Source organism: Gallinula chloropus (assembly GCF_964237585.1).
Source record: "Gallinula chloropus genome assembly, chromosome: 6".
NCBI lineage: Eukaryota > Metazoa > Chordata > Aves > Gruiformes > Rallidae > Gallinula > Gallinula chloropus.
The window spans coordinates 31,475,566-31,491,810 of record NC_140091.1 but is presented as its reverse complement, the minus strand read 5'-3'; the positions used below and the strand labels follow the sequence as shown (position 1 = coordinate 31,491,810).

General features: G+C 39.1%; 1 protein-coding gene across 3 annotated transcripts in view; it reads right to left on the bottom strand.

Annotated features, from left to right (window-relative positions):
* The window catches only part of COL11A1 (collagen type XI alpha 1 chain), a gene marked incomplete at both ends in the record, with an annotated part of 145,459 nt that extends 129,582 nt beyond the window's left edge, over window positions 1–15,877 (bottom strand). For all 3 annotated transcript variants that reach the window (XM_084266324.1, XM_084266326.1, XM_084266325.1), the window contains 2 exons: window positions 748–915; window positions 15,763–15,877. In XM_084266324.1, the coding sequence (XP_084122450.1) occupies window positions 748–915; window positions 15,763–15,877 (283 nt within the window). The remainder of the gene's footprint in view (window positions 1–747; window positions 916–15,762) is intronic.
* Between the last annotated feature and the right edge of the window lie 368 nt (window positions 15,878–16,245).

Below are 16,245 nucleotides of genomic sequence, written 5' to 3'. Positions count from 1 at the left end.
GTGTAAAATAATATAAAATATCTATAATTAATTTTGCTTTGATCTTGCACAAATAAAAAAGTTATGAGGTAAGCAAACATTTAAGTTATGCTCCTTCCCATGTTGCTCTGGGAACCCAGCATTACTACAATATAGTGTATGTTTCCCCCTTTTATAGATCATGGGTGATATGTGTATGATTGCTGCTTTGAAAGACAAAAATAAAGTCTTTTTCTTTGCCAACATCTCGTCTGTAACTTTGCAGACAAACTTGTTCAAACTCTGCATGATGTATCAAAGCAGAAAAATTAAATTCTCCAAGATTTTTTTTTTCTTAATATTCTTAGTATGGTTTTCCTCAAGGGTTTGAGTCAAGTGACAGCAAAATAATGGAGTAAAACTCAACATCCAAAGCATCTTTTCCAAAATGTGAATATTTCATTTTAGCAAAACCTGAGCGAAGATAGAATCACATTACCACAACTAGCCTTGTTTAGTCCCCCAGATACTCTTAGGTAATTCTTAACAGATGATACTTCTGGGAACAATTTTGCATTGGTCAAACACAGCTCATTTCTACCGCTGCAGCATTAGTCCAGGATAGTTCAGTGGTTAAAGCACATGTCCTGACATTCACATGCAGGCTCAACCCTAGGGATTACTGAAGCGTTCTGTGGTACTGATGATGGACTCATCTCAAGCATGCTGTGCTTGAGATACCGGGCAGTAAGGTCACTCACCGAAGCAATAACCTCCTGCCAGTCTTACCTGGGTACAGCTGCTTTGTTGGGGCACTCAGCTGCGCAGTTTTTGAAACTCTGTAGGCGACATCTGATCCTTTTGAATCCCTTCTGTTTGTGCAAAATCCTGCTGTTCGTGATACTCCTTCTGGTGAATTGTGAAATTCTAATGCTTTTAGCACATCAACGGGTTCAGCTGACAGATTAAAAAAAAAAACAACAAAAAGAATTACTAACCTTGCATCTTTACAGTATGCAGCATTTAAAAAGGATATTCATTTCATTGCAGAAGCATATATGTAATTATAGCAGTAGCTGTGTCCTATTTTTATTTATTAGAGATTACTCCTACACCAAAATATTACTTTAACAGGATTATTTACTTGTAGATGTAAGTTCATCCCATCCAATGTACTTGTTATGATCAGATTGTCAAACTATTTGACTACAAACTGAAACTCAGTTTCCCAAATGCAGAGAATCTTGGTGACTGAAACATACAATTTATTTTTTTATGATTGATTACTAAGAAGTGGACCTGATTTAAATCTGCTCTCAGAAACTGATATGGTTTTATCACTGAAATACATTCTGATTCCATATGACTGCTTTCTTAGACAGAAAGGAGAAAGGATAAGGAAGAAGCAAATCTCATTTCTGATTCTGATTCTGATCCAGTTAGAGAAGGAAAATGTACCTGCTTCACCTGCAAGGAGTCAAAAGTCAGAATCACAGTTTTTCATTAACTTTCAAGTTAAATTCAAATGGACTTGCTTTGTACTTTAGAGTCAAACTACCATCAGGCTGCATTTATACTCAGCATGTAATAATTTAAAGTTGAAGTCCAGAGCTACTACTGCACTCGATACAAAATTATTTTTTAAAATTTTTAAAGTTTTAAAATTTTAAAATCCTGTGTGTGTATATATACATATATATATAGAGAGAGAGGCAACAAGGAAGCTTTAATCTATAAAAATTTACCATGGCAAAGGGACTAAATACTGAATGGACAAGCACTTTAACAGAGGTAGTGAGAAAATATACTTTGCCCATGGCTATCTTTTCTCCTAGAAAAAATAAGGTGCTCATTTTCACATTCCCTACAGATCATGGCTTCACTAATTTCTTTTTTTGAGTGGAAACAGAATTTCAAACAACCATTTTTTTTTTAAACTGGGACTATCCTGCAGGTTTATGTTGGCAAACCCAACCACTTTATCACATTGTGAGCTTCTTTAGGGTTTTATCAAATATAAACCAGTCTATGTTTCTTGCAAGTCAATACAGTTTGAATGAATGCTACAATATACACCTCAAGTTACTTAAAATCTACATATCCTGCAGATTTAAGAAATTATACTTGAACATTCTCAAAAGTTTCAGTAGCATGAAAATGCTGAAACATTAGTCTTACCTCTCTGTTCAGTACTAAATAATTTTAATGGATATAACATATTTTCTGTATGTTTTCCACACAATTTATAATTATTACCATACTGAAGGAACTGCCACACTTTCTTTTTTCTTTAACAAATGGCTATTTTTGCAGCACCTATAGTTTGAACAAGTAAAGTAATGTAGAACCCAGTCACTGAAAATAGTAAAAATTCTAAGTCTCTGTATAAGTCAACCACTGCTACATTCCTTTTTCCTTTGCTCTTTTCTGTAATTTGTAGCAGATTCTTCATTATTTTTAGAATAATGGCTGGGTCTTGCCTGGCTGACTGGAAGAGTATTCATCCTTAAACAAGATTATTCATTACCTCCTGCTAGTTATGCTGCTAAAAAACTTCCAGACAAGAAACAGAATAATAATAGAACAAACTTCAAACCACAAATTCCAAATAATGAGAACAAACATTCTGTTAACAGTCCATAGATGACATTTAAACACAAAAAACCTAGTTAGTTTACAAGGTTTTCTAGAAATATAATTTGCAATAGAAATGGTAATTCATATGAAGTAACTAAAGGTAATTAGTATATCTTCAACAACAGTATGGCTGACTTACTAAATGCAGATCCTAAGTAACAGAAACTGGAAGCTTTTTAGAAGTCTTTAGATAAACCAGGCAGGAATATAAAAGATTTAATATGTGTCTTTAAAAAAAATTTGCTTTTGATAGAAACCTACACATCATTCAGTCTGTGAACTGAACAGTTTGTTCCTCTTCCTCATACACGGTTTTTGCAACATTCAGTCATTATTTAACCTGCCATTGAGCCTCATCAAATGCACAGATTAGGATGTAGCCAACCCTGTATTCAGCTGGGAGGTAGCAGGCTTCAAAATGACCTCACAGCTGTTATTGCCATCCCCCAGCTGAAAACAGGGCTCACTGTACAAAGCAGTTTTCCCTACGCTCTTCCTGTGTGATGCGCAGGGCTAACATATGTCGGGGTTTCTGCAGAAACACCCTCTTTTTGCTAGTGGAAAGTCTGTCTTGGTGAATTTCAGGGTTTATTGGTTTTTTTACATTTTCTGGTACTGTGGCAATCCAGTTGGAGCAAGTGTTCAGTAGCCCTGACCAGGCTGCCATGACATTCTTAATGAGCTTACTGTACACATTCAGATATCTGCTTAACACCTCTACAGAAAGCACTAGACACACTTGCTCTCAATATGCCACAGAATTGTAGGGCTTGGAAGGGACCTCGAGAGATCATCGAGTCCAACCCCCCCAACAAAGCAGGTTCCCTAGGAAACAGACATAGGAATCCAGTCAGAAACAAACAACTTTTGAAAACCAGCAGCACTTAGATCCTAACTGGTTAGAGGTAACCTATTTGAACTATAAAGGATGATAAGTTCTTGCACAGTCAACACTGGCCTGCTGAAAAGACCATGGTAGTAGGTAGGAAGAAACCTCACAGCTTCACAGCTATGCTACTCTGCTGGCTGAAACTGACTTCTCTCTGTCAGTTCGTGTAGGGTCTAAAGAGCTGTGTCACTGTACCCTGGGAGCTTCCTCTCTTCCTGAAAACTGCCTCTTCTCTAGAAGAGAGTTTCTGGGAATGGTAGAAAATAGCCAGAAAGCACACCAGTGCTAAAGCCATCCAGTTTGTCTGTTTGTATGGCCAGCTAATTAAGATTACAGTTTGAATTGGTATGGGGCAATATTAATGTCAACCATACATTGGCAGATCTAGGATCTCTCACAAAAACTTCCTTACAGTGCATAAAGCAGTTTGCCTGAATTATTTTAACTTCTAGACTAATTTCTTTGGATAGTTTTTTCCAGAAGAAAACTGAAAACTAATGATATGTGATACAATGCTTTCACATCCTTACAATTTGGTGCTAAAATGACAAGGAAATAACCAACAAACAGGCATCACGCAAATAACTATTCACCAGCTCCTGGGATGCAGTTAATTCTCCTTATGAAATGTAGGCACAACCTTTGGAAACTCAATTCTGTTTGTCATGGCAAACTTGACAAAATACAAGACCCAAACACTGAAAGTGTATCCCTTCCTGCAAAGTTCAACAGCATCTGTCCTTGATTCAAAAAAGTTCAGACACGCGCACACCTTTGCCACTAACAGACTATGCGGTGGCAGCCAGAGGATAAGGGCATAAAAGTGCTGAGATTTTCTGGGATGGCAAAGCATAATTTTTCATAAAATCCCTTTTAAGACGACAGAATCATGTGAGATAGGAACACGAGTGTCCTAGTATCTTTCTAGTTAGCACACTGCTAATCATTTAGCTCCAGCAGAAGCCCCTGGATTTCAAAAAAGAAAAAAAAAGGTAAAGCACACACAAAAAAGTTTGCAGTGTAGCATCTCAAGACCTGAAATAACTTGTAACTTGCAATATTTAAAACTGTAGTGCCAAATTCTGGTCTTTTTACTGTAGTGTCACTGAAGTACATCCATTCACTTAATGATGTTTACATATTTATAGTGATATAGATAAGAAAAATTGGTTCAGTGCATTTCATATGAAATAATTCCAACGCCATATTTCATATTCCTTTGCTTTAATATCCCTTTGCTTTCCCTTCAGCTTTCTTCTATAGGAACTAAGTATGAACTCTGGTGGGGGGGGGGGAGGGCAGAGAGGGGAACAACACAAGACAGACAGACATTGACAGAAATGTAAAATTTTCTAAACTACTTCAATTTTTACTAAAATATTAGTTAAGACGGTTTTGCACTTAAGAGGAAAGAAAAAAACCTTCTGTCAGCATATCTGTGCTGGAAATTAAAAGTTACCAGTTGAGTTAAGTAGCTGTAAACTGGATGCTAGATCACATTTTTATACTGTCAGGTCAGGACAGCCTATCAGAAGCGAATTATATGAGGGAAACTTCATGTGTTTTCTGTTTGACTGCAGAGAAGGAAAATGCATATAAAAATTTACTTCCAATTTTGATTAGCATTTTCAAGCCCAGACTTCTTTACAAACAATGATACATTTATTTTAAAGGCTATGACAATGCATTCTATTCACTGAATTAATAACCACATATTTTAAAAATATAATACAACTATAGATTGAAAGAGAACCTCTGTAAAAATCTAGACAACATTCTTTTTATATATTCACGGTTAAAAATATAGCTTTCATTTAATTCTATAATCTCTAAAGGGAAATAAAGTCTTTAATATACTATTCCTATTAATACTGACACTGATAGCTCAAAGATGAAAGAAATTCTGATGCCTTTATAACTGCATTATAACTGTCCATGGCAGAGGTTCCCAGGTACCATGACAGTCCAGGTTATGATATCAGAGAAACGAGGGGCTGAGAAACTGTACAACTATGCAGAAACTGAAGTCCTTTGGACACACATCAATCTGGGGTAATGGCTTATTCAATATGTGACAAAAAACCTCTCTGTCTGAAGGGTGACATCAGTTTTCAGTATAAATGTTTAGCACTTTCACATCTAGTGAGTGACATTAATGGAAATGCTAGACATGTAAATGTTAGGGCATTAACACACACTGAAAATAGAGCTGTGTTGTTCCACATAAGTAGAACGTCCTGCCCCATATCACTCTAAGAAGCTAAAGTGTATGTGTCAATAAATTTACACTTAAGCATATGAAACACTTGAGCTCCTGTTTTTTAGTATCACAGAACTGTAAGGGTTGGATGGTACCTCAGGAGGTCATCGAGTCCAACATATCAGCTTCCAGCTACAGTATCTTACTAGTAATTTAAGTCTGTTTCTGTCACAAACCAATTGACAAATTCTGTCTCAGATTCATTTCACTGAAAGAAAATGACCTGGAGACTCTACCACTATAAACTTTTATTTGCAGAAGAAAAAAATGCCTACATACATGTGAGTGCTTCCTGAGAAATTCTTTTTGACCCATGTAGGCTAATTGGTTATCAGACAAGATTCTAACCATTTTGTCCTACATAAAGCTGTACTGGGACAGAGCTTATGGGTCAGTTCCAAGAGTGGAATCCGTTACTGTGGATCTCACTCAGTAATTCAGATCTTAAGAGGTTAAACATCTAGAGTGATCCTATCACAGATGCATGCAGTGGTTCTCAGCACACTTAGAATACATGCAGATTGAAAAGATGCTATTCATTGAATTGATAGTTCGAGTGAATTTGATTATTCTTTAAGAGGTTAACAAGGAAGTCAGAATGGACTACTGTCCTTCTTATCTAGAAGGTCCCACAGCTTGAGTTTTCTTCCACTCTACACAGAACATGTTGCAAGGCACTTAGAAACTGCAATGAGAAATGGATACAGCCCTGAACCTTCCTAGATAGGTTGTACCAGACTTGACATCTATTCCTTTTCTGTGAACTGTACCTAAAAGCATTTTTAGCTCCACTTAAAGCTGCTGGTGACTAATGACCAAGCAGTTCAAGACAGAATTTATTGAAGATAGGGTATGTAGAAGAAACAATCATCTGCATTTTTGGAAGGAAGGGCTTTGCTGTCAGGCCTCAAAGTGAATCTCTCCAAGAGCGACACTAAAGTGACTGTGGAGGCAACTCCCAGCTACAAAACTCATTCCCATAAGAAACTGATCAGAGGATGACTCATTTAAAGATATTTTTCTTCCTGCTCAAATTCCTAATAAAGCACAGAAGGTGAAATCCTATTATATTTAGATTTTTGTCCAGTAACTCCTGGGTCTTAGTCTCTTAATTTTACAAGAGAGCTCAGGGACAATGACGATTCCCTATTTAAAAACTATGTTCACCTACATAATTTACAAGATGCTCCCAGACTGCATGCTGGGGGACATACTTTAAATCCAAATAAAAACAAAACTCGGGGGGGGGGGGGGGGGGGAAGAGTCAGTATTCTTTACTTTACAGATACACATTAGCAAAATGAGCGTGCAATTATTTGCCATACTGTTAATAACTTTGGTAACTGTGGATTTTCCATTTTCAGATTTAATAAACAATATTTTTATAATAATATATTTTTCATATATAACAGAAAACTTTGAGTTGTCAGAATTCATCAGCAATGCCTTCTTTTGTATATGAAAATTTATCAGTGATGACTCCACAAACAACCTGCAAGAGTTAGGATCAATAACTCGTAATCAGTAAGATACAAACCTGGAGTAGAAAAGAGTTCAGCTTGCCACAGGAAAAAGAATTATCTCAGAAATTTAGGAAGACTAATGTTTCTAAATTAGTTTTATTTTTCTTCATATTTTCCCATGGAAATACGTTTCATTCTGCCAGTAATCTGTTCCAATGGAACCACCGCTAAAGCTTAAGAGTGTTGAAACATTAATCTTCAATTCTAAATTGAGTGATTTTTTTTAAAGTTTGGTCCAGTTTTATTTCACTGTAACCGACCATTTAAAGAGAAGAAGCTATTAGAGCCTGGTAGGCTAATATATGCATATTTGGTGGGTACTGATGAAGAGAGTCCTTATATTTGTGGACAGGACTTTCAAAATAGACTATGGTTAGATTCCTAGGTATATATTTAGGAACTTAAATAGAAGGGTACTGGCTGCTCCACAGTTTTTTTCAAACTCTGCTACCTATTAAAGGCATAATAGCCTACAGTTATTTAGTTTATTTATTTTTCTTAAAAATTTGAATCTTTATAGCAGTAAGTGCTCATTCTAAGGACTCTCTCTGTATTCTATACATTGGTAAAGACAAAAAATACTACAGTTATGGTTTCTAACTGACACTCGATAAATAGTCCAAGGTTTAATGCACACGAGTTGAAAATATTTAATGAACAAAAAAAAACCACCCCACCATATGAAGGGATAACTAGTCTTCAGTTTCTGCTGTTGACCTCTTAGAACACTGCTCTCAGGCCAGAAAAAAGAGAAATGTTTTACTCTTAAAACAGTCTTAAATACGGATTGTCTACATAGATTTTTCTAGCTACCCTTTGTCAAGCTGTTAAAGCAATTCTACTGTGAAACCTCATAACCTTCCCTCCTTGCATTCCTTGTCCCAGATTATTAGTCCAGTTTCTGATTCTACTCAATCAGCAAGCAGTTTAGCTTACCAGTTAGACCTAAGTTTGTTAGGTCAGAAAGAGCAGTAAATGCTGCCACTTTGCCAAACTGTCACTAAGGAAATCTTTCCTAGCAGTGTTAGAATCTAGGTTTGTTAAACCGCTGACTTTTAGGATACAGTACAAGACCCATTTATTACTAGAAACCTGTGCTATTTCTAATGTGGTAGGAATATTTTTGTTCTTATTTTTATCCTCATACACTTTTACTACTGCAGCAAGTATGATGGATATGTATATTTAAAAATAGAAATGCATATAATTACCTGAATTTATTAATTTATTGTGTTCTTCATCTGTTAAAAATCAATAGAGGACTAAGCATCCCAGAGCAGGAACTCAAAAGCATGCTACACCCAAAATGCTTCACTGAGCTTTTCAGTTCATAGCAAAGACTCTACTGCCTTCCCACTGCAGGCTCTAACTGCTGTGTCCCAAGCCAGGATTCCCTGAGGTTCTGTCATAGGTACGTAAGCACCAGGAAAGGATCAGAAAGACACACTTCTGCCCTGAGCATTTCCTACTGGTTAGTTCTGCACTTCCTAAGAGACTCCTGGGCCTGTCAGTTTGAGATTTACATGCCTCACAACTCTATGCTGAGAGCCCAAACATGTAATAGAAGACTGGTTCTGGGAGCAAGCAGTTCTAGTGTCTTTTGTGAGGATTCCAATACTTCTCATAGATGTTAACCAAAGGACCTTATGGAACTGGATATGAACTGTTTTGTGAGCTCCAAAACTCGAGTTACAGAACATCTTCCAAGTACAAAAATGAAACCAATTAAGCTCCTTAATTTAATTACACGGCGCTCCTCAGAAAGATTTTTTCTGGTTACCTAAATATACATTTATGAGATCAACTAAAGAAATATTTCCCATGTATGTATTTTTAGAGACATACTTCAAGATTGTTTTTACCTCTTAAAATTTTTCCTAGCTGTTTTTAGATGAATTAGGTGGCGTTGTTAGGAGAAGGTGTTACTGTGCAGCGTTCATATTTAATGATTACAAGCACTAGAGATTATCCAGATGCGCACAGGAACACTTTAAATGACCTATGATTGACTGTCTTACCAACAGAGGGCTTGTGTGAAACTGCTCAGAACTGACTGCTTCTGTTTCCACACCAGTTATTTGGAATTTTTTCATTGACTTCCTATGCTGTGAAAACTGCTAAATACATAATAGTATTTCAAAACCAATAAAGACAGTCTATGCATATATGGGACACATTTTTGGTACTCACCAACTAGTAGCTGTATCTCTTTTTAAAGACCAATCTCTAACACTCATACAGTAAAAAAAGAAAAACAAACAGCAAAATGCCCACTCAAATCCCACAGTGAAGCCAGTGGAAAACTTGCCTGCATGCAACTACAAAGGCAGATCTTTAGTAAGTTTAGCTTGCAGGATAATTTATTTACCAGAAATATTCAGGATTAAAAAACGATGAATAGTTCTTTCTGGTTTTGGTTCCATTACACAATTCTGGAGTGCAATGTAAATTTTGAGGCTGATATTTTATATTTGTTTTATATATTTTGCCACAAAATGTTACTTCTTTATTACTTAAAGCCTTCTTTGAGACTAGACAGGTTGTACTTTTATCACTTGATCAACAACAGTGATTACAACCAATCACTAAAGACCTGATCCCGATTCCATAAAATGTTTTAACTTGGTCCCCACAAAAGGCTGGTCTCATTCATCCTCTGGTGCAGGCCTGTATTGATCCATCAATTTACAATATTTTAACATCTGTTTCAATACTCCCATGGAGTTACTCCTATTTCCCACCACAGCAGGCATAGAACTGCAATCCAGGTGTCAAACTATGTTCAGGCCTCTACTAAAGATTCAAAAAATTCTTTCTGTACAGATAGTGGAGACAACACTTCCAACTGTGAAAATCAGCAAAACAAGTGTTTCTATCACCATATCAAAAAAAAAGACACAGTTTAAATATGGTCACTGCTACAAGAATAGACATGGTGTTCCCTCAGCAATCAAACACAGAAGATACTGAGCCCACTTCAGAAATAATCCCAAGAGACTTGAAAAATATCTTCTCATAAATGGGAGTTTTCAAATGTGGAGCTTTTATACATTTTTCAACTATAAGCATAGAAAAAAGCAAAACACAGCTAAGTACAAGATTTACAAATGCTGCCATTTAAGGTAACCCTATTTAATTTGATAGAGAAACAACTAAATGATTTGTTTGAAATCATACAACTAAAACTTTCAACATACTTTCACTGATGTTAAAGGTATTTTAAGAACAGTGCAGGAAACCAGACCAAATTCTGTATCTTACTGATGTTAACAGGAACTTCACATAAGCAAACAGCAAGGTGGTAAGTCTTTGTTTCTTTACAAGCTATGAATGTTTGATAATTTATCAGATTACAATGTTAATTTTGGTAAACACATAGGTAAGGGATGGAGTAGGTAAAACAGACTACAGGAATATTCAACGTGTCCATAATTTCACTCTAAGTTAATTTGTATTATAGACAAAGCTTAGCTGCCAGTGACAGTATTCATTGCAGCATCAGGGCCTTCATTTTTTAAATCATATTTTACAATACAACTTTCAATTTGCTTTTCAGCAAATACTTTGCTTCCATAATACCAGGTCTGCTAAATAATTTCTATTTCACATACTGTATGCATTAACACTTTGACACACAGTGAAGTCCCAGATCCAGAATTTACAAAATTTTTTATACCCCCTTATGTGTGATAATGTGCTAAAAAGTATTTAAATTGTGCCAGATTCCTGTACTATTGTAATAAGAAGGTCAACAATTAATCCTTACATTTACAGTCTATAAACTTGGTATTTAATACTGAGTAGTACAGTTGTAAACCCTTGCAACAGGCATGTGTGTTCACCTAATTCCTTTTAAGCCACAGCTCTCTATTGTGTCCATCCAGAGGGAAAATCTTTACCACTGCATGAGACTTCACATTCTTAGAACATTATATTTCTCCCAAGCTCTGCTTAATTTATTCCCTCCTATTATCAACAAATACTCAGAACAACAATAAATTAACCAACGCTGGTAGGATTTCTTCTGAAAAGCAGCAGAGCTCTGCAGAGAAAAGAAAATCAACTTCTTAATCTTGCTGGCAGATGGAAACCCTACTGTTCACCACTGTACAAAACAAATCCGGGAGAGACATAATTGCTCCAGTGTGTTTTAGGTATAACTTCACTTCAGCAGTAATGTCTTGGCTCTTTCATTATGCTGCAACCTTGTTAGAATTAAGGGCCCTATTGGGAGGAAACCAAATAACTTTAGACAAGACAATTGCAAAACTGAGTATGACAACTCCTTTCCTACATTTTAACTGTTACAGACATTACAGACACCAATTTTACCAACATTTTTCTGTTTTTTTCTTCTTCAGTAATCAGAAAACACCATAGCACCAGGAAAGATTTTACATCAAAGAAGATTTTTTTCCTGGTGACATTCCAGTAATAGGTGGTAGGCACAGAGATTATTTCAAACCACAACAGCTGAGTGTCTTATGGTGTGCCGTGTGTCCTGATATACCATTAGCTTTGTTAAGATATACACAAATCTGAAGCTGAGAAACTTCCTTTTTTTGCAGATCTAGTAAAAACACAGAGTTCCCCACAGCTTGAATAGTCCTTTCTGGGGTCCTTGTGAAGTCTCCTTCTAAATTAAATGCAAAGATTCACGCTCTAGAGAATCTACAACACATACCAGTAATTTTTCTGTGACAGATGGCTGCTCCTGAGGCTGAAGTAATTATTTTAACTTAGGAAAAGTTTTGAGAAATCTAAATTATATAGCGAAGCAGATGTATACATGGAGGTCTCTCTTGTACTATACCGGGAACACTGGACCATTTCACCTGCTGATCCCTGGGACTCCGAAAAACTTCAATCAGGACCACAAACAGAATCTAGTGAAACTGCCTTTTGATTTAATCACTTTTGCTCACTTTGTGAATATTTATCTGAGAAACCCTGTATCTCATCTCTTTCTGAAGGTTAATGGCACTTTGCTAAACTAAAATTAACACACAAGACTATTTCTCCATGAAATATGGAATATTGTTTTTCAACCTTAGAAGTGACTTGTTCAGTTAAAATCAGAAGTGCTTTACATCACTAACACTTTTGAGAAGAGATACATACCTTACTAGTTTAAGATACCTTTCTGTACAAGTTTAGACTAGCCAGACACATTAAATAAGTTTCCATTCAAGAAATAGATCCATATCTTCCTAGTGTAACTTACTAAGGAATTATAAATAAGTGTTAAGTGTGCATCCTCAAAGAAAAATCTTTTTGCCATCACTAGTGAGCCCAGTTCTGCATTCCTTCCACACCTAGAACTCCCACTCATTTCCAAGTCTGTGTGAGGGAAGCACAAGGAACCTTTGTATTTCCTAAAATGAAGTATCTATTCTATATTAGCAACAAATTAACTTGTCACTTACACGGAAGGTTCAAAGTGTATTTTCTGTATGCAGTTTCATAACCTCATTTTCAGTAAGGATTCCTAAATCTCTTTGCACTCAGGTTAAGAGCTGGATTTCCATTTGCTTGCAAAAACCCCTTATAAATAATAAAAAGACTGATTTTTCATTTCTTGCCCATGAAATTTAAATCAGCATCACAATAGTGCATTGATGCCAGGCCCCCACAAAAAAAATTTATAGTGTTGAAGCCATGCCATTTCAACTAAATGAGTTTATTCATTCCAAACACATCACCAACAGATTTAGTATTAAAGGTGAAGAAGGGGAAAGGAAATCAAAGGATGTCTTTTAAAATACTGAATTTTGTTTACTTTAACCAAGTCATAAAGCAAAAATATTTTCTAAAAAGAGCTGCTTAAGAGCTGGTAGGCACCAAGCTGACCAAATATGAGTCACTAGTTTTCCCATTCAGTTGCTTCTCACTTCTGTAACTTTTTCTGTCTAAAGAATAAATAAATCAAGAGCCAGATCAGATCTTCACACCCCCTTTCTGGTACTATGAAAGACACCTCATACTTATTTTTTTTGTGTGTGTGTTAAATAAAGAAACTTGAAAAAAAGTCAAGAATTTTAGGAATCTTGAGGTTTCTGTACATGGAATGGATTCTGTTGTCTTAAAAATAAATCACTGCTATATGATTAACACTTCATATGAATACACCATGCAATATTCTTTATGTAGGGACAGTTTATGAAAAGACAACTGAAAAATATATGATTTAATTTACCAGTTTATAAGAGCATTGATTCATATGTTCCTCAGCATTTTCATTTAGTCTTATTGTTTACCTGCTCTACTATGCTATTTTTATTCCTCAGTATTTCCCCCCTTACTTTGAAATGTGAATCATTGTGTCCTATTTTACCTTTTAACTACTTTAAATAAGATGAGAATACATAAAAGGCGATTCAGAAATATCTCCCTTGTACTCTGTTAAGGAAATTAGGTCAAATTCTACTCCCTCTGTAGTCAATGGAAAAACTCTTACTGACTTCAAAAACAGATCAAGCCCTGAACACACAGCTCCCTGTAGTTTCTAAGCAAATGGCATACTGTATTTCAGAAAAGTTCAAGAACTAAGTCTTTACAGAATGGTTCTAAAACACAAGAAGCCTGTAGTTTTATGTTTCTGGAATGCCCTTTATACAGAAGACTAGAGGAAAATATTTTTAATATAGCTTTTTAATTCTTTATGGGGGGAAAAAAAAAAAGTCTGCCTAATGATTCTGAATATATTTCAGTAAGTACCAGATAAGTCGTCATTTTTTCCTGGGCTGCTTGGGTTTAATTTCAATTTTCCATGAGCATCCGAGGCATTAGGTAAAGATAATCTACACTACTACTCAATTAAAGCTGAATGATCAGAAGCATCATGCTTTTGCAGTATTGCTTCTTGCAGAAATTTAGATCTGACGTGGTACCGAGGAGCAGGAACCCTGGGGCTCGGCGAGGTTAATGCACCCTGGGTGTGACTGCACCGGAGCCCCAACTGCAGCGGGGATGAAACCCGACCCGCTGTGAGCCCTGTCAGAGACGGGGCCGGCAGGGGGCAGAAGCCCTGACTGGTCCGACGCCGTCAAGGTTGTGCCCAGGTATAAAGGGCTTTGCCTGGAAACTCATCACCTTACCGGGCTCCCTGTTGGTTCACAAAGCAGTAACTCGGACTGAGAAACACCTCGTTAAAAGAATAAATGCGTAAAAATCCAACCTTTCTTGTCTGAGAGTTATGGATGTCAAACCCACGGGGAAAAAAAAAACAACCCCGATCCCAGCCAGACCGGCCTCCAGCTGAATCTGCGGGGTCCGGCGGGAGGTAGCGAGGGATGGAAGGGAGGGAGAGAGAAGGAGGCAGCACTTCCACTCCCGGTAGGAGAGAAAAGCGCCCCCGCCGCCACACGTTATACTTCGCAGCTCCGCCAACGTGCGAGCACATCTCTAAAAGCCGGACCGCCTCGCCGGCGCCCAGATGGGACGGCACAGCGCGGGCCAGGGACTGACCCGAGCCGAGGGGCAGCCTGAGGGCAGAAGTGCGGGGAACAAGAGAGCTGGTGCGGGGCAGCGATTCCCTTCTACTGAAGCTGGCGCGCTGCTGCCTGTCTGGCTCCCGCTGCAAGTCCCCGGCGGGCTGCACCCTGCCCACCAGGTCCACGGACACCTAAGGGACCACTCGATCCCTCCGGGCACGCTGCAGAGGGGAAAGGTGGCTGGGGGTGGCGCCCTGGTGCTGACACCGCCCGTGTGGAGCCCGCCGGCCGTCAGGCCGAGTCCCCCGACGCCCCCGCCCCGCCCGGGGCATCTCCGGGCCCGGCGCTGCGGACACCACCTGCGGGGCGCCGCCACAGCCGGGGGCTGCTCTCCTCAACGCCTAGCGAAGGGCCCCTTCAAATGTACTTTCTCCTCCCCTCGCGTCCCAGAAAACTTTTTGCCCACTGAAGTCCTTTGAGAAAGGAAAAATAAAAGAATCAGAACGGAGAAAATCAGAACGGAGACCCTCCCCCCTCCCCCCAGACGTTTCCTTTCCCTTTCCTCGCCCCTTCGAGGAGAAAGGAGATGGATGCTCGTCACTCCCTTTCAGCCACGACTTGGTGAAGTTTAGCAGAGTAAGGACTCAAAGTTCAACAAAACTGAAAACCGTATGCACGCTCTACAAAAGTGAGTTTAATGCTGGAAGAGGAGACATTACTCTATTCAACAAGTACTTCTTCCATCTTCCCACCTCGCCTGTGCGTCCCCTTTCCTGAACTGGAGATACTACATCCAAAGTTCAGCAGCTGAGGCTGAACGGGAGCCATCCCTCCGCGGCACCTGGGAGGGGCGGCCCTTCTCCGCACTGCCAGGGGCTCCCAGCGGGTCTCCGCGCCGCAAGCCTGCCCCCAGCCGCTTCGTTCCCTCTCACCTCCCAGCATCAGGAGCCGCTCTGACAGGTTTCCTCTGAAACGTGGCGCCAGCCGTACCCTGGGCCCTTCTCCCGAGAGAAAGGGGGAAGAGATGCGGCCGGCTTCCCCGGCTTCCCATTGCTTTCTTACCTCCTCTGACCTCGGCAGCCCGGAGAAGGATAGCGAAGGTGATGAGCACAGTTACAGCCGAGTCCCGGGGCCACCTTCTCGTTTTCCACCTTGTGAACCATCTCTGCATCTCCATGCTGGGCACCCGCGAATGTGAATTAAACCCGGGCGCCTTCAGTTTATACCAGCTCCGTCCTTTCCACTATATTCCCAGAGATGACTTCTCCTATAGAGCCATACGTGAGATACCGAGAGGGGTTTTCTCTCTCTCACCCCCCTCCCTCTCTGACGGCCTTGCGCAGGCCCCTCCGACCCGTCCTCCCCGATGCCCTGCCTTCAGACTGAAGGGAGATGAGGGGCTTTAATCAAACTGCAAAGAGCGCCGCATCCCCCTAAAGGCTTCATCCCGTCAGAGGGCTGGGCGAGAGGCTCCCAGGGCCACCCCTGGAGCCCAACTGACAAGCCAGCCGCCGGGCAGAGGCCAATCGCGCGGCTCCCCCGGCC